Source organism: Miniopterus natalensis, chromosome 15, assembly GCF_054644295.1.
Source record: "Miniopterus natalensis isolate mMinNat1 chromosome 15, mMinNat1.hap1, whole genome shotgun sequence".
NCBI lineage: Eukaryota > Metazoa > Chordata > Mammalia > Chiroptera > Miniopteridae > Miniopterus > Miniopterus natalensis.
Window position 1 is genome coordinate 6,463,241 of NC_142095.1, and position 17,591 is coordinate 6,480,831.

At 50.5% G+C, this 17,591-nt stretch overlaps 1 protein-coding gene across 1 annotated transcript; it reads left to right on the forward strand.

Annotated features, from left to right (window-relative positions):
* Window positions 1-7,533: 7,533 nt before the first annotated feature.
* POMGNT2 (protein O-linked mannose N-acetylglucosaminyltransferase 2 (beta 1,4-)) lies at window positions 7,534-17,273 on the forward strand. Its single transcript, XM_087824833.1, has 2 exons — window positions 7,534-7,636; window positions 14,946-17,273. The coding sequence occupies exon 2, from the start codon at window positions 15,054-15,056 to the stop codon at window positions 16,785-16,787; it is 1,734 nt and encodes a 577-aa protein (XP_087680959.1). The 5' UTR covers window positions 7,534-7,636; window positions 14,946-15,053; the 3' UTR covers window positions 16,788-17,273.
* The last annotated feature ends 318 nt before the right edge of the window (window positions 17,274-17,591 follow it).

Here is a 17,591-nt window from a genome sequence, read left to right on the forward strand (position 1 = left end):
ACCCCGCCCCATGGAGAGGTTGGGTTTCTTCCACATCCCCTCCCCTTGATTTTGGGTGGACTCGTGAGGATCATGGAAACGACATTTGTGACTTCCAGGACTAGGTCATAAAAAGTTGACACAGCTTCTGCCTGACTTTTTCTGAGATGCTCACTCTTGGAAACCAAACACCACGCTGCATAGAAGCCTGACCCAAATGGATGTTCTGACTGGCAGCCCTGGCTGAGAGCCCAGCCAACATCCAACACAAACCACAGACACGTGGGTGAGTAACCAGCCTTCAGCTGGTTCCAGCCCCCAACAGTCATGTCACCCCCAGCTCTCAATCCTCCTCAGCTGAGGCCCCACGTATCATGGAGTGAAGACAAGCTATTTCTACTGTGCTGTTTCTGATTTTCTGACCCACAGAATCCAAGAGCATAATGAAATGGATGTTTTATGCCCTAATGTGAGGTGGTCTGTAGCGCAGCCATAGTAACTGGAACAAATACCGACTGGTTGTTTGCTTGCTTGATATTTGGTTGTTCTACTTTTAGTAACGCCAAGGTCCACCAGTGGATTGAGGTGTTATCACCTGGTCTATCCCTTATGAAGCTCCTTGTCGCCATTTCCCCCGGTGGTTTCAGCACACAATTGATGATTGTTGCCTCCGTCCATTACTCTAAAAGATTTGCTAATGGTATCTTTCCACGTGGAATGCTCTACAAAGAACTTCCATCAACTGTTTTGTTTCCCTGCAAAACAGTTCATGCAGAAACCTCAAGACAAATGCTTGATTCTTTCCCTTTCTTTGTTGGGGTCCCTAGCAACCTCCCAAGATTGCCCAGTCGTTTTCTTCTTGTAAGTATCATTATAAACATATGGATTTTCATTCCATCCATTGCAAAGTCAGTCTATTGCATTAATTTTTTATGTCCTAATTGTTCCATTTTTAGCTGGTGGAAGACCCTCAGGTTGACCCCTGGCTGCCTTTGATAAGATCCCATTAATATTTGACAGCTCCCTCCTTTTCTGGCACAGCCACGTGCCCCCGATCAGCTGGCACATTTCTGCCTCAGATGTGGAATCAGCCATTTCTCGAGGAGCCCCGATGCCGCTGGGAAATGGTATTTAGAGACTAAAATTCAGGAATGAAGGCCATTCATTGCTTCTAGGCCTTTCCCAGACACAGAGTTAGGAAACACATATGTCTTTTTAGAAAGAAATGAAAGAAGTGAGTTACCGATATTTCCTATTTAAATATAAGATGACAGGGTTTTTCCATTATTTCTTTGATTGTAGCTCTTGCTTTGGATACCTTCCCAGCGTTCTCGACCTCCCTGATTTTGGTTGTATAGAAGCAAGACCTAAACTCCCAGTGGGTTCAGATCCACCCCTTCCCCCCCCCTCTTACTTGCCCACCTGAGCACCCTCGGCCCTGAACTGGAACGAGTGGCCTGCTGGTTCCCCCACCGGCGCTGATGGAGCGGAAACACGACGGGCTTGAGGGGGTGCGGTGAGAGCCTCCCGCCCAGCACCTGCCCAAGGCCATGCGAGCCCCCGGATTCCTTAGCACCAGCCATCTCCATGCACACGCTCTCCACCCTTCCCAGGAACTCACTCCTGGTAGAAACACCTCCCCCAGGGAAATCACAAGCAAAAAGTAATTAAATGACTGTGATAGTTAAGAGCATATCGCCAGAGATCCCATCTCCGAGAGTCCCCTGAGACGAAGCTGAGCGTTTTTCCATTCTTTCTTTTTTTAAAAATCTGGTCCAGGTTAAATTATGTTCCATGGCAACTTGCATCAATGGAGTTGTCATGGTTACAGGTGAACCTGAAAGTGAGCTGTGACAGCCTGGGCTCTGAGCTCCCTGGGCTGGCTGCCTTAAAGATACACACCCGTTTGTTTTCTTCTCCTGGCTAGAAGAGTAATGAAAATTAATAGCATTTCCCAGCGAAGTGGGGCCTGTGGACAGGTGCAGGCCAGGGGAAGGGGAGGCACTGGCCTCTTTGAATACATGCCAGCAGCTAGGGCAGTGTCCCAGGACATATCACACAGTGTTCCCATGCCTTCATCTGCCCACCCGAGGGGAGCGGGGCAGAGCGACTCTCGGAATGGAGAAGCCATGAGCCACTCCCAGGGATTCTCCTTAGATGAAAGATAAAAAATAATACCTTCATCTACGGCAGAAGGCAAGTCCCCAATGTAAACCACACGTGTACTTTTACATTTTAAAATGGCCACATTTTAAAAATTAAAAGGAACAGGTGAAGTTCATTTTAATAATTTATATTTAACCTGATATATCCAAAATACCCTTTCAACACGTGACTGATACAAAAATTAACAAGATATTTTACATTCTTTTTTCATAGTAAATCCTTGAATTCTGGCGTATACTTGGCACTTCAAGTACTTCTCAATTCAGCTACTCAATTATATCAGAAATACTCGATCTATCTCGAGATTTCATAAAACTTACAGTTGAAATTGTCAAGTCATGGACTCAAGTTAATCCAGACACATTTAAAAGTTTTTCAATAACAAATTGAGCATGTTATAAATCTTAAATTTAAAGGAAGTGAAATTAAATTAAATAAAACCCTAGCTCCTTAGCTTCGCTGGCCACATTTCAAGTGTTCAATTGTCACGAATGGCCGGTGAGTGCCATATGGGACAGCAGGGATCTAAGACTGCTACTCAGAGCGTGGTCCTCAGAACAGCAGCAGCAGCATCCTGCGGAAGGTTGTCTTTCCAGCATCCGGTACCTTTTCCCCTCCCTGGCCTTGCTCCTCATAATCCACTGTTTCTGTGGTTACAGGCTCCCAATCATTGGCTTATCCTGGAATCGGATAGTCATTTGACTTCTCCAGTTTCACCTTTATCACACCCCCCGGGCCGAGTCTTATACCCCTTCTCCTCCTTCCTTTTCCATTACCCTGGACCTCACCGGACCCCAGCCCAGCTCAGGGATTCGATTCTGTCATCATCTCACACGACCAGTTTCTACTGGCTTTGTATGGGTTCCTGGGAAGGGATGGAGGAAACAGCTGGGGTGCCTTTAATTCAATGTTCACATTAGGGGTCCCTACCTTGTCTCAGTGCTACAACATTCTCAAATCTTTCTGGGTTTTGCTGTTTCCACAAGACAAAGGCATTTGGAAATTGTGCAAACCATTCTGGGGACTTCAGATGTGCCATTGGCCAGCTCTCTGGCCCAAGTCAGACCTCAATTCTCTGACCCATAAAATAAGGAGATTGGACTAGAGCATTGCTAAAATCTCTTCAACCTCTATAAAATAAATAATTTTCCTATGATCTGAAAGACTGAGCAATTAGCTCACCTCACTGGTATAATTAGACTCACCCCAATGGAATAAAAGATATTAATCTTGAGCAGAGTGCAAACATGCACCCATGGCAACAAAGAAAATCATGGGCTTATTAAAAATAGAAAATTATAATTTAAAACTGTCTGCATTCATCTCAAAGGCACTTAAAGAAAGTGGTTTTGGCCAAGGCAGATGACTCAGCAACCTTATTCCAATCTCTGAGATCCTCCTGAGAACTGCTGTCATTTCCCAAATATTCCTCTTCCCCAAACACTCATAACCTATTGGCAAGTGAAAAGGGCAGGTTACAGAACATTGTGCACAGTATGACCTCACCTTGCATGGTGATGTAACCACGCAGAGCTAACAGTTTGGAAAGTGACACAGCAAAAGGCTAACCGTGGAGCTCTCTGGGTGGTGAAATTAAGGGTAATTTTAAATTGCCTTCTTTTAGCTTACAGTGGCCTTTACTTTTGCCCACAGTGAACATATTACTGCTTCCATAAAGAAAACACAAAAGCTTTTTCAAAAAACCTTTTATTTCCATACTTGTGCCTCCTGAGTAGTATAAGCCTTGTGGAAAGGAGACTGTCAAGGGTATCGTTTTATCAGCAGCATGAGCAGGTTGGGTTCCCTGGGGGCCTGTGTCCAAGCCATGATTGCCTGTCCAACCCTCCACCCACAGGACCTGTCTGTGATGCCCCCCTGGGGAAATAAGGGATCATTTCCTCGTGTTTTCAGGCTTCCGTATATGAAGAAACTTTGAATAGGCAAGGGAATTTATCCAGCTTTTCATTAGTAAAGCATCCATAAACCTTTTTAAATCATGTATGGGGGAGGAAGAAACTTTCCTCCACCCATTTAGGTTCTTTCAGCGGGTCCAATAATGAAATAGACATGAGACTGATTAACAAGAGAAAATGACCAGATTTAATTACATACGTACGTATGGGAATGTTTCTTACACTAAAGAAACAGACTCCACATGCATAAGAGGGTCAGAGATGGCAAGGGGGAAATGAAGGAGAAATGATATTCTGAGCTAAGGATGAGATGAGGCCCCTTGAGGCTTCAGAGGGGAGGAAGGTCGTTGGCAGAATGACAAGAAGGGCAGATGTTCAGTGATTAGAATTTTGCCCTGCCCTACAGATAAGTCATAAAAAGTTCTCTCTGATGACAGCTCTTATTATAGGCAAGGTCCCAAACTTAAATTTTTAGGGAGAGGTAAATGTTTCTCGTGAGCCCACAGGGTCTCTATTACCTTCAGCTCAAAATAGCTCACACGCCACAGAAGCCCATTTTGGGGAGGCCTGTTCTGCACCCCTTCAGATGTCTTCCAGCCTGTGGCACTTTGTCACGGCAGCACGAGTTCACTCACACACCCACGTATGAGTGACAGGTAACCAGCAAGATGAAAAAAAAAAATCACCCATAATCTCACTGCACAGGTGTGTGCTGATAGCCTTCTGGACTCTTCTGTGTATAAATACACTTTTTAAAAAGGGGTCATAGTGGATGTCTTGATGCTTTTTTCATTAATATGATGTAGTGTAAAATATCTTCCATGGCACTAAGTAAATATTATTTTGCAACATCCTTTTAATGATTTTTTAAATGGTCCATGGTTTTGTTTAATAAATCCTGTACGGCTGAGAAGTTAAGCGATTTCCAAGTTTTTGTTTCTTTTTCTTCTAAAAACTTTTTATTTGGAGATAATCATAGAGTCACAAGAAGCTGCAAACATAGTTCAGAGAGTTTCCACAGAACCTCCTCCTCCGGCTTCCCCCAATGGTTGTATTTTACCTAATTACAGTATCAAAACTACGTATTCGACATTGGTATAAAGTTGGGTACAGGGCTATGTCATCTCATCACATGTGTAGATTCATGTAATCACCACCACAACCGAGATACAGATCTATTCCATCAGCTCAAAGATCTCCCTCCAGCTACCCCTAAATAGTCACAATCACCACTTTCCCCTCTGCCCCATCCCTAACTTCGGACAACCAGTAATATCTTCTCCGTCTCTATAGTTTGGTCATTTCAGGAATATTATATACAGAAAGCAACAAACAAAAAAACTCATAGACCCAGACAACAGCATGGTGGTTACCAGAAAGGAAAGGGGATGGGTGGTGGGGTAAAAAAGGTAAAGGGGTCAAATATATGGTGACAGAGGAGACTTGACTTTGGGTGTTGAGCACACAATGCAATATACAGATGATGTATTAGAGAGTTGTGCGCTTGAAACTTACATAATCTTATTACTCAATGTCACCCAATGAATTTAATAAATAAAATTTTTTTCAAAGAATGTTATATAAATGGAATCATATAGTATGTAAGCTTTGTGATTGACTTTTTTCATTCAGCATAATGCCTTTGAGATCCATCCAATGTGTCGCATGTATCAATTGTCTGTTCCTTTTTACTGCTGAATAAATAGTATTCTATGGTATGGATGTACTAAAGTTTGTATAATCATTCACCTATTGAGGGCTATTTTGTTTATTTCTAATTTGGGGCAATTACAAATAAAGCAGGTATAGACAATTGGTAAAGTTTTTGAACGGACATGAGTTTTCATTTCTCTGGGATAAATGCCCAGAAGGGCTTTTGATGAGTCATATGGTGAGTGCATGTTTAGTCTTTTAAGAAACTACCAAACTATTTTCACCAGCAATGTACGAGAGATCTGGTCCTGTGCATGCTCACATAACAGCATTTGGTATTGCTGTTATTTTTTAGTTAGCTCTTCTCATAGGTGTGCAATGGTATCTCAATATGATCTTAATTTGCATTTCTCTAATGGTTAGTGATGTTGAACATTTTTTTTCATGTGTTTTATTTGCTATATGTCTATGCTCTTCAGTAAAATATCTATCCATGCCTTTTGCTAAATTTTAAACATATGGCCCAGGATATAGTTTATTTTAATGTATGTTCTATGGATACTTAAAAGAGTTTGTGTTCTGTTGTTGTTTGATGGGCGCTTCTGTAAATGTCAATTAGATCCTGTTGATTTGGGTTTTGTTGAGCTTTCCTATATTCTTGCTGACTTTCTATCTATTTCTATCAATTGTTGAGAGAAGGATGTTGAGGTCTCCAACTATAACTGCAGGTGTGTCTGTTACCACTTTTAGCTCTATCAGTGTTTGATGGTTTTATTTTCAGGTTCTATTGTTAAGTACACTCACATTTAGAGTTATTATGTCTTCTTGGTGAATTGACTTTTTATCATTACATAATACCCCTTGTTGTCCCTGCTAATTTCCATAGATCTTGATTCTGTTTTGTCCAAAATTAATACAGACACACCAGCCATTTAATTTATTATAATTATAAACAACACTGGTCAACCTTTGCATTCATCCACGATTGTCAGAATTTCTTGGTTAGAGGGCTGCATGTTTTAAAAGACTTGACTATTGTCAATTGCCCTGCAAAAATTTACCAACTTACTGCCTCAATACCTGGGCGTTATCATTTAAAATAATTATAAAGCAAAGACAGGTTTTTCCCAACTCAATAAAAAGAAATGTTATCTCATAGCTCATTGGGGATGGGTGTAGTAGTGGTCAGCGCACATTCAAATGAGTGAAATTCAAATTTATCCCAGCAAAAAGTCAAGAGGCCTACAACTGATAAATCAAGAAATAGGGCATGTGTATATCCTGTGCGTTGGCAGTAAATGCCAGATGAGCAGCCGTGACAGTCGGGATTGGTGGCCCTTGTGGGTTAGGGTTAGGGTGAGGGTGGGAAAATTGGAGGGATGCAGAAGAGAAATGGTGCTTTTGTATTTAAGTACCTTGTCATATTACATTTTTTAAAGCACATGAACGTAGCATCTGGTTGTTGGTTTAACTTGCATTTAAATTTATTATCAAGATTCTCATAATTGTATAAACTTAACACCAAGTAAAACAGCCTTTCCAGGAGCAAACTACAACTCCCAGGATCCCGCGGGTGGAAGAGGTGGTTTGTTCTCGGATTCAAACTACAATTCCCAGAGTTCCGCGAGCCAACGGGGGTGGTTCGGGAGGGGGGGGCGGCCGGCCGCCGAACCCGCGAGCCTGCGCACGCGCACGGACCGCCGCCCGGGCTCGCCAGCCCCGCAGGCGCACGGCGGGCACCCGCGAGCCCGGCGGTGGCAGACGGGACGTCGCGGCGCTGCCTGGGGCTCCCCCTGGGCCTCCCCGGCTAGGAGCAGGCGCCGGGGCGGCGCTGCAGCGGCCGATTCAGCCAAAGCTGTCGCCTCAGGGAGCATCCTGGACGCGTGGGCGGAGGGGGCTTCGGCCCCGCGGAGCCCCGGCCGCGGGTGAGGCGCGCGCTCCGGGCAGGCGAGGGCTCCGCGGGGACTCCGCTGGGCTTGGAGTTGAGGGCAGGGCCCCCGGACCTCCCCCGAGGCGGACGACCGGGCCTCGGGGTGAAGGGGAGCCTGGGGGAGCGTGCGGAACGGAGCAGTGACGCGTGGTGCGGGCGGCGCGGGAGCCGGGCAGGGTCGGGGGAGTGCGCCCTGGGGGTCCCGGGGCCGGCGGCCCGGCCGTGCCCGCCGAGGCCTGTAGCTCGGGGCCGGCCTGGCAGCGGGTCCCCGAGCCCTTTCCTGGGAGATGATGGGGGGCGGGGAGCCAGGCGAGGCGTGCGGAGAGGGCCTGCGCCTCCCGAGCTCCCCTCCAAGGCAGCACCTGGACCGGCCTGCAGCCCACCCGGGGCTCCCCGGGACTCAGCAGGGCGCCAGCTGTGTGTGTGTCCGGTGATGAGAGCCTGTCCCGCCTGCCTGACAGCGCCGGGGTGGCCTCTGAAGGAGGGACCCGGTGGACTCCCACCCCACGCATGTGTGTGGGAACCGTGCCCGGGTCACTGACGGAAATCCTCTGCCAAGGGCTGAGGTCCTCAGGCCGAAGCCCTGCGCTTGGTGGTGGGCGCCCGGGGTCTGTCTTATGTCAGCTACCTGGCAAAGCCCACTCTTGTGGGGGAAGCAAGGCCCGGGGTGGGCAGGGTTACCAGGGGAGCCTGGCAGGACTTAGTGGCCAAGAGCACAGGTACAACAGGCTTCCTTCACCAAGTGTTGACTGTTACACGGGCTGGACGTTCAAATCCTGACTCATTTCCCAGTTGTGTGCCCTTAATTAAGTCACTTATTCTCTCTGAGCCGGTTTCTTATGCTGCAAAATGAGAATAAAAGTACCTTCATCACCGGATTGCTGTGACAGTTAAATGAAATAATGCCATACAAGCCTTCAGCCAGTGTCTGATCCATGATGACTGCCCCGCAATGTTAGCACTCATGGTCGCCTATGATAGAAAATGTTAGAGGTGAGATTGGAACCCAAGTCTGTCTTTGTACTGGAACTAGCTGCCCTCTCTGGCTCTCATCGATCTTGGAGATCGTCCAACTCATCTTTTCACATCACATATGGCGAATCTGAGTCCCTGTCGGGGGCACAGCCAGGAAAGAACACAGGTCCCTTCTCCCCCAGGGGTGGCCAGCCCATTAGTTCCTGAGCCTTGGGCCCCCAGATGGGGAGGAGAAATGGAGGGTGGTGATCCTCAGCAAAGAGGAAGGGTGCCGGTGCTGGTCGCTGGATTTCTGCACACCCTGGCCATGTGGGCATCCTGGTGGCCTTGATGTGGTGGGCTGTCAAAGCAGCTGCCGCCTTTTTCCAATTGGCCTGGTTGGCAAGCTCTTGCTCTAAGCCTTGCTTTAGAAAATATTTAGCAATAAACAAAGGCTTTCAGTGAATACATCGAGCTAACAGGAAGATTAAATTACCAAATGCTTCATTCCCCAAGGATCCTCGTCACTCTCAATTTGGTTGTCAGTGGGTACGCTCCTCCAGGACCTGCTCATCACCTGATAGGCTTTTTATTTTCTTTATTTAAAAAAAATTATTTTTAATTGATTTCAGAGAGAGGAAGGGAGAGGGAGAGAGAGAGATAAATATCAATGATGAGAGAGTCATTGATCAGCTGCCTCCTGCATGCCCCTTAACTGAGGATCAAGCCCGCAACCTGGGCATGTGCCCTGGCTGGGTATCGAACCTTGACCTCCAGATTCCTGGGTTGATGCTCAACCACTGAGCCACACCGGCCAGGCCTGATAGACTTTTTAAATGGGTGAAATAATGAATGTGAAAGGGGGAACCCACAAATGTCATCGTAGGCTTTGGAGTCAGACTTTGGCTTTATAGCTGTGGCCACCATTTCATAGCTGTGTGACACTGGGCAGTTCACTTAACAACGTTGAGCATACTACCTCAATGTGAAATGAGATTGCTAACACCTATTCTAGGTTTGTAGGAGGGAATGAATGAGATAGTTCATGTAAAGGGCTTAACATTGTGCCTGGCATAGAGTGAGAGCCAGTGAATGGGCATTGTTATGATTAATAATAGTATAAGAATAATTGTCAGGCATGTGCTTTGCTTGTGTTGTCTCTTTGAATTCACAAAAGCACCCTGAGAAGTAGGTATAATTGTGTCTGTTTTTCAGACCAGGAAACGGAGGCTTGCGGGAGTCAAGAACAGGCCCAGGCACAATTTGTTCTGTGTAGAAGAACAAGTACTACATGACACCATTTAGATGATGAATCTGAAACAGTCAAACTAATAGAAGCAGAGAATGGAATGGTGGTTGCCAGGGGTTGGAGGAAGGGCAGTGGAAAGGTATCAGTCAAAGGGTACAAACGACTGCATCCTAGAGAGCTACTGTACAGCATAGTGCCTACAGTGAACAATACGTATATATTATTATGTACTTAAAACTTGCTAAGAGCATAGATCTTATGTGTTAAGTGTTTTATCACAAAAAATAATAGTAAGAGGGCAGGAGGAAACTTTGGAGGCAATGGATGGGTTTCTGGCATATAGATTATGGTGATGGTTTCCTGGGTGTACACTTATCTCCACACTCATCATTGTAGATATTAATTATGTACAGCTTTCTGTATGTCCAAGGGAAGAAGCAGCGGTCTAGAGTCATGCTGCTGCTCAGCGACAGGCCAGGAGCTCACATTCCTGGCATCTCAGCTCTGGAACTGGTGCTTTTAACTCTCCAGCTCCTGGTCTCTGCAGCTTTAGAAGCACATTGTGACCTGGGGCAGGCGCCCGTGTTAGGGCTGGGGTGTTGTCATACCACTTGGAGAAGAGGTGGGACCCTGCAGCCTGGCTGCTTGTGTTCCTTGTTGCTGTCTGAGGTCCTGTGAGGCTGGAGGAGGGTGTCCCTCGGGTGAGTCTGGGAGATGCAGTGCTAGGAAGAGGCAGCTGAAGCAAGGACCCACGGGGTGGGGGGAGGGTGCAATCTGGTGAGACCTGGAGAGCTTGGTTATGAGAAGAAATGGCCTGGTGTAGGGGCTAGGAAGGGGCTGGGAACTGTGTTCTCTGGACCTGCTTGCTGCTTTGGGGAGGAGGGCCACTTGAGCCACGAATGTGAGGAGGAACCCTGGACTGAGCCAGCAGGCCGCTGTTTTCATCTTGGCTGCCTATGAGAGCTCACACAGCCTCTCAAGACCTCTTTTATAAAATAGAATTGGAGCAAATCATTTCTAAGGGTGCTTTTAGCTCCGAAAAGTGGGATTTTTAAGTCTAAATTGGTGGCTTAACCCTCACAGCACAGCACCAGGGCAGGTGGGATAATGGTCACAGCAGTGTGTACCCAGCCTTCCCTAGGGGGAGAGAGTGGCACAGCTCCCTGAGCCTCCTGTCACCATGGGTATCTCCGAGCCCGGCCTGATGGGGTGTAATTACACAGAGGAAGACTTCCGTTGCTAAGTTACAGTTGGCCTGTGGGTCTGTTTCCAGAGCCCTCCAACCTGTTCTGCCCTTGAGTGATTAAAAACTCATTGCTCTGAGGTCTACCCAGCTTCTCTGTCACTCACTGTACCTCTGAGTCTGATGGCAGATGAACACAGTGATTAATTTTAAGACCCCTGGCCCTGGCTGGGTGGCTCAGTTGGTTGGATGCTTCAGTCCTCTCAAACCCTACCCAGGGGCCCAATGGATATGTGTCCATTTTGGGGTCTGAGCATTCCCTGAGAGAACTGCTTTTACTTGAATTTGCAGTTTCACCTAGAAAAACCGATGCACGCGTGTTCTGTGTCACCTGTTGGAGCATCTCAGCAAGAGGCTCACAGGGTTCTGGTCCCTGCTTGCATCCCCGTTTATGGCCACATGGGTGTGCAGTCGCGCTGCTCAGCGATGCCAGAGAAGACCACACAGGCAGGCAGATCTAACTTCCAGTGACTCAGGTGCCAAGCAAAAGCCAGATGATGTCAGAGCTGGCTGTGCAACCAAAGGTTTCTGCTTTGGGAGACTGGTGAGAGGGATACAGGAGAGCCAGCGGGAGGCTGGGCTCACCTCCACCTGCTCGACTGTCTTGCCTTTGCTGAGAGTCTCAGAGCCTTGGTTGTCCTCAGCCAAGCCTGACATCACCCACTGCACCAGAGTCACACGGGCTGGAGTTCTATCAGCGTCCCCTCTCTGAAGGAGTTCCATACCTGTTTATGATAAGGAAACCAAGTCACAGTCACCAGCTATCAACATAGGATTAAGTCTCCAGCTTTGGCCCAGTGTTGCCCTTTATACTGAAACAAGGAGACATTATTTATGTTACGGTTCAGTCTAAGAACATGAACTCTTAACTGAGTGCTAAGTATGCCCACCCAATTAAATGTTAAGTTTACAAGGAGCGCTCAGAGGCTGCCAACATTTTAGCACAGGGTAAATACTTTCGTCAGAACACCTGATGCCCTGTAAATGTTTGTCTAATTTGGGGGCACATTTAAGCAATATGTTACCTCCCTGTTTTATATGCTGCTTCTGGCAACAAAAGGTGGGTCGGGGGCCATCTTCCTGAGGATGTTTGAGTTGGCGGGACTTGTTTGCTCTTTACCAACTCACAGTGTGTGAGACACATCAGTGCAGGCAGAAAGCCTCCATAATTCAGCACCAGTAATTCAGGCTGAATCTAGGATAAAAGCACTTTTCAATGGCAGAAGAAGAAGGCTGTAATTTTCAATGAGAATTAGGCACAGCCCTTAGAAGTAAAATTGTTAGAAAATGATATAAGACCTTCTGTGGGCACCGCCTTGGCCTGGCTGGGTCTCCTGCAGCTTGGGGCTGGTGGGGGCTGGCGGTCCCCCACCTCCACAGCCTGCTCTTGGAGGGGTGACGAGCGACCTGCAGCTGGTCTGGCGGTCCTGCAGGTGGGCCAGCAGCCCCAACCCTTAGGCCTGCATATCATCCAATTCAATTTGAATAGTTGCCAGAAGTTAGGAATGAACACATTTCATATTTTAAGTGGGTTCCTGGCTCCTCTGGAAAGACCAGCAGAGTAGTGTTATGAACTGAATTGTGTTCCCACAAATTCATATGTTCAGACTCTAACGCCCGAGGTGACTGTATTTGGAGATAGGGCCTTTAAGAAGGTAATTAAGGTTAAACTGAGGTCATGAGAGTGGGGCCCTGGCCTCACAGGGCTGGTGTCATGAGAAGAGGAAAAGAGACCAGAGACCTCATTCTGTCTGTGCACACAGAGAAAGGATGTTCTTTGAGCTCACAGTGAGAAGGCGGCAGTCTGCAAGCCAGGACAGAGACCTCAGGGGAAACCAGATCTGCTCACACCTTGATCTTGGACTTCTAGCCTCCAGAAATGTGAGACAATAAAAGCCTGCTGTTTAAGCCACCCAGTCTGTGGTACTTTGTTATGGCTGCCTGAGGAGACTCATACAAGGAGACACCACCAGGCCACTTCCCTGCCATTCCCTCATGATCTTGAGCTTTAACTGGGTGTTCGGTCTTGGGTCACACAGCCCACCCCTGGCTTCACTCTCCCCTTTGGCTCTTGGCCCCAGTAAGCAGTGTGTTTGCACCTCTTCTAGGCCTAGAGAATTCTTGGAGCTTTTACTCCTTGTCAGATCCCAAGGCCCTTATAAATGACTTTTATGTGCCTGTGACTGGAACTCGCCAGTACCACCCACCCCCCAGTGCCAGATGCCCAGCCTCAGATGGTGAGACCCCCTGGCAGGCGGTGTCCCCACCCCAGCTGCCCAGCTCTTATGGTGTCTGCAGGTGTCTTCGCTTCATGGACACCTTCCTCCAGAGCTGCTTGGAACAGATGGGATCCTAGAAGGGGGATTCCCTAAATCTGTGGACATCAGATAGTATTAGCTGCTCCAGGAACTAAGTGGAGCAGTTTGGGGAAATGAATTGGCAGCATCCTTCTGTCTGCTTCAGTTTCTGAAGAGCCTTCGTAGGCCCATTTTTAATCCCTTATTTATTTTTTTCCCTTTCTTTTGAAAAATATTCTCTATCATGCTTTGTCCTGGCAAGGATTCAAGTTCAAGGAGATTATTTGCACCGGTTCCCAATAAACACGAAGGGGGAGTGGAAGAGTAAGACCGGGAAGGTCACAGGGTGTGCATCAGGCCTGTCACCACAGTGGGCAGCTGCTTAGTGCTCAGGGAACTCTGGGAGCCTCAGAACTGTTCCACCTGGGGAGGATGGTGTCTGTGTTTGTCCCCATCAGAGGTTGGTGCAGGCTGCCTGGCTTGTAGGTGGTCAAGTTAAGAACCCCGGTACTCTGACCTCAGGGCCCCATGCTTTAATGCCACGCTGTTTCTAGCAGAATGTTCTGTCCATCCCCCACAACCCTTCCTCTCCACATTTCCCCACTGAAGGGTAACTGAGAGCCTGAATTGTGCAGGGAAGGTCGCTTTGGGCCACTCATACGCATCCTGCCTTCTGTAAACACCATTCCAGCAAGGCTTAGGGGTCCTACTATCTACTTACAAACAGCCCTCTCCCACCCCCAGTCTCCAAGGCTGGTTCCTGCCTGGCTGCCTGTTTGCCCGCAAGGCTCCGACCCCCATGTAGCTTGGTTCCCATAAGCTTTGCCCCAAGGCCTGAGCTCAGTGGATTGCCTACTGCACACACGGCCCCTGGGCCCAGAGAAAAACCCTGGCCTCCTTCCTGCCTGGGCTGCGCCCCACATCCCCACCTGCTGCCAGGCCGGCCTTCAGGGCAGGGACACCTAGAGGGGCAGGTAGCAGACTGCCCGCTGGAGAGCTGAGTACTGGGGCTGAGATGCCCATTTGGGTTGGAGGTGGGTCTTTCCTCTCCCCTTTCCTCCTTTTCCTGGGGGTCTTGCTTTCTGATAGTCCCTGGCTGTGTGCATTTTAGCTTTAGTTTCTATTGGAAGCTGTTGCCTGTGATTAGAGCAAAACGTGTGTTGGCTTGCGCCGCACACACCTGCCTCTCATCCCCCCAGGGAGGGCTTTATTTTTTCTGAATATCAATTTATGACTCATCCATTCTTCCGAGTTCCGTCATTTGTAATAGTGATTTATTTGATTCTTTACTGTTTCCATTTTGGCCAAAGCTAGTTACATGGCCAAACCCAAAGCCCAGTTGTAGAGACGTGGACCGCACCATGGGAGCAGTGGGGCGGGGGAGAGTACGTACTTGAACAGCGGGCCAATCTACCACAGCATACTGGAAGTGTGCCAAGCGATGCCCGGCTGCCGTGCTGGAGCTGGGACACAGAGCCGAGCACAGCGCCTGGCACAGGGGGAGCTTGAGACGCCTGCAGGCAGACCGCCAACGCCTGTTCCTTTCCCTTCTCTCCTGCAGGCTTCTGCCAGTCGCGCCCAGGGTGCCTGCAGGGATGGGCACAGCCGGCCAGGCCCGTGGCACATCGCAGCGGCCCCCGTCTCCCTAGGGCCCCACGGCGGCGTTAGGATGCAGCTCTCGGCCGTGGCCAACGCCCTGCTGGTGTCGGTGCTGGCGGCGGTGCTGTGGAAGCACGTCCGTCTGCGCGAGCACGCGGCCGCCCTGGAGCAGGAGCTGGCCCAGGGCCGCCAGGCGCCCGCGGCGCAGAGGACCGACTACCCCAAGGCCCTGCAGAGCCTGGCGGAGGGCGGCACGCACATGGTGTGCACGGGGCGCACGCACACCGACCGCCTCTGCCGCTTCCAGTGGCTCTGCTACTCCAGCGAGGCGGAGGAGTTCATCTTCTTCCACGGCAACCGCTCGGTCATGCTGCCCAACCTGGGCTCGCGGCGCTTCCAGCCCGCGCTGCTCGACCTGTCCACGGTGGACGACCACAACACCCAGTACTTCAACTTCGTGGAGCTGCCGGCCGCCGCCCTGCGCTTCCTGCCCAAGCCCGTGTTCGTGCCCGACGTGGCGCTCATCGCCAACCGTTTCAACCCCGACAACCTCATGCACGTCTTCCACGACGACCTGCTGCCCGCCTTCTACACCCTGCGCCAGTTCCCGGGCCTGGCCCGCGAGGCCCGGCTCTTCTTCATGGAGGGCTGGGGCGAGGGCGCGCACTTCGACCTCTACAGGCTCCTGAGCCCCAAGCCGCCGCTGCTGCGGGCGCAGCTGAAGACGCTGGGCCGGCTGCTGTGCTTCTCCCACGCGTTCGTGGGCCTCTCCAAGATCACCACCTGGTACCAGTACGGCTTCGTCCAGCCCCAGGGCCCGAAGGCCAACATCCTGGTCTCGGGCCACGAGATCCGGCAGTTCGCGCGCTTCATGAGCGAGAAGCTGAACGCGAGCCAGGCCGGGGGCCCCCTGGGCGAGGAGTACATCGTGGTCTTCAGCCGCACCCAGGACCGGCTCATCCTGAACGAGGCGGAGCTGCTGCTGGCGCTGGCGCAGGAGTTCCAGATGAAGACGGTGACCGTGTCCCTGGAGGACCACGCCTTCGCAGAGGTGGTGGGGCTGGTCAGCAACGCGTCCATGCTGGTCAGCATGCACGGGGCCCAGCTGGTCACGGCCCTCTTCCTGCCCCGCGGGGCCACCGTGGTGGAGCTCTTCCCCTATGCCGTGAACCCGGACCACTACACCCCCTATAAGACGCTGGCCACCTTGCCCGGCATGGACCTCCACTACGTCGCCTGGCGGAACATGGTGCCCGAGAACACGGTCGCGCACCCCGAGCGGCCCTGGGACCAGGGGGGCATCGCCCACCTCGACCGGGCGGAGCAGGCCCGGATCCTGCAGAGCCGGGAGGTCCCGCGGCATCTCTGCTGCCGGAACCCCGAGTGGCTGTTCCGAATCTACCAGGACACCAAGGTAGACATCCCGTCCCTCATCCAGACCATTCGGCGCGTGGTGAAGGGCCGGCCAGGGCTGCAGAAGCAGAAGCGGACGCTCGGCCTCTACCCGGGCAAGGTGCGGGAGGCACGGTGCCAGGCGTCCGTGCAGGGTGCCTCCGAGGCCCGCCTCACCGTCTCCTGGCAGATCCCGTGGAACCTCAAGTACCTGAAGGTGCGGGAGGTGAAGTACGAGGTGTGGCTCCAGGAGCAGGGGGAGAACACCTACGTGCCTTACATCCTGGCCCTGCAGAACCACACCTTCACTGAGAACATCAAGCCCTTCACCACCTACTTGGTGTGGGTCCGCTGCATCTTCAACAAGCTGCTCCTGGGACCCTTCGCAGACGTGCTGGTCTGCAACACGTAGCCAGCCGCCCGCCAGGCCCCGGGGAGGCGGCCCCTCCAGCCCAGCGCCCCGGCTGCTAACCCCACCGTGGCTTCTGGGGATTGTGTGTTTATTTATTGAGCCAGCCTTCCCCCGGGGCTTGTGCCCCATGTCTTCTTGCAGCATCTGGGACGTGGGGTTCGCAGCACTCCTCTGTTCCCCATTGGGATGAGAAACCCTGCCCCTGCCCCCTTCTCCCATCCTGAGCATCGGCACCCCTGGAGAAGGTCCTTAGGAGGGGGCGGAGGAGAGGGAAGAGGGAGGGTAAGAATCCCCAGGAACCTCTTTGGCTGAGTGTTCCTGCTTTTCCTACAGAGACGTTCTGGTTGGTGCCCAGGTGTCTGGAAGCTGCAAGTAATCAATCCTGGTGGTTTGATCGGGTAGTTGATTGGCTTCCATCACCATAAAACTCACCTGTAGCCCAGTAAAGGTGTGTTTGGGCCGATCATTAAATGATTATAAACATCTGGTCAAGTCTTTTTATTGGACGGTAGGAAATGGGGCTGGGAGATGCCCTTTAATCCTGAGTGTCCACCAAGGGGATGTGGCAGAGGGAAGCGGCAAGCCCTGGGAAGCAAGGCCCCTGATTGGATTCCATCTCAACTGCCGGCTGAGGGCCACGTTTCCCTCTCAGTGGGATAAAGCCTGCGAGTAGGTGGGAGAGGGCTGTGGTGAGGAGGAGCAATGTCCACCGGGGTTCTTAGGTTCCACTGGACATTCAGACTCTCAGGACCACGGAGACCACACCTGGCATGGGGCCCACTCAGAAGGATGTGAGATAGGATG

What these genes read in the sequence shown, in the direction of transcription:
- POMGNT2 (XM_087824833.1), top strand. Translation starts at nt 15,054, where the DNA reads ATGCAGCTCTCGGCCGTGGCCAACGCCCTGCTGGTGTCGGTGCTGGCG.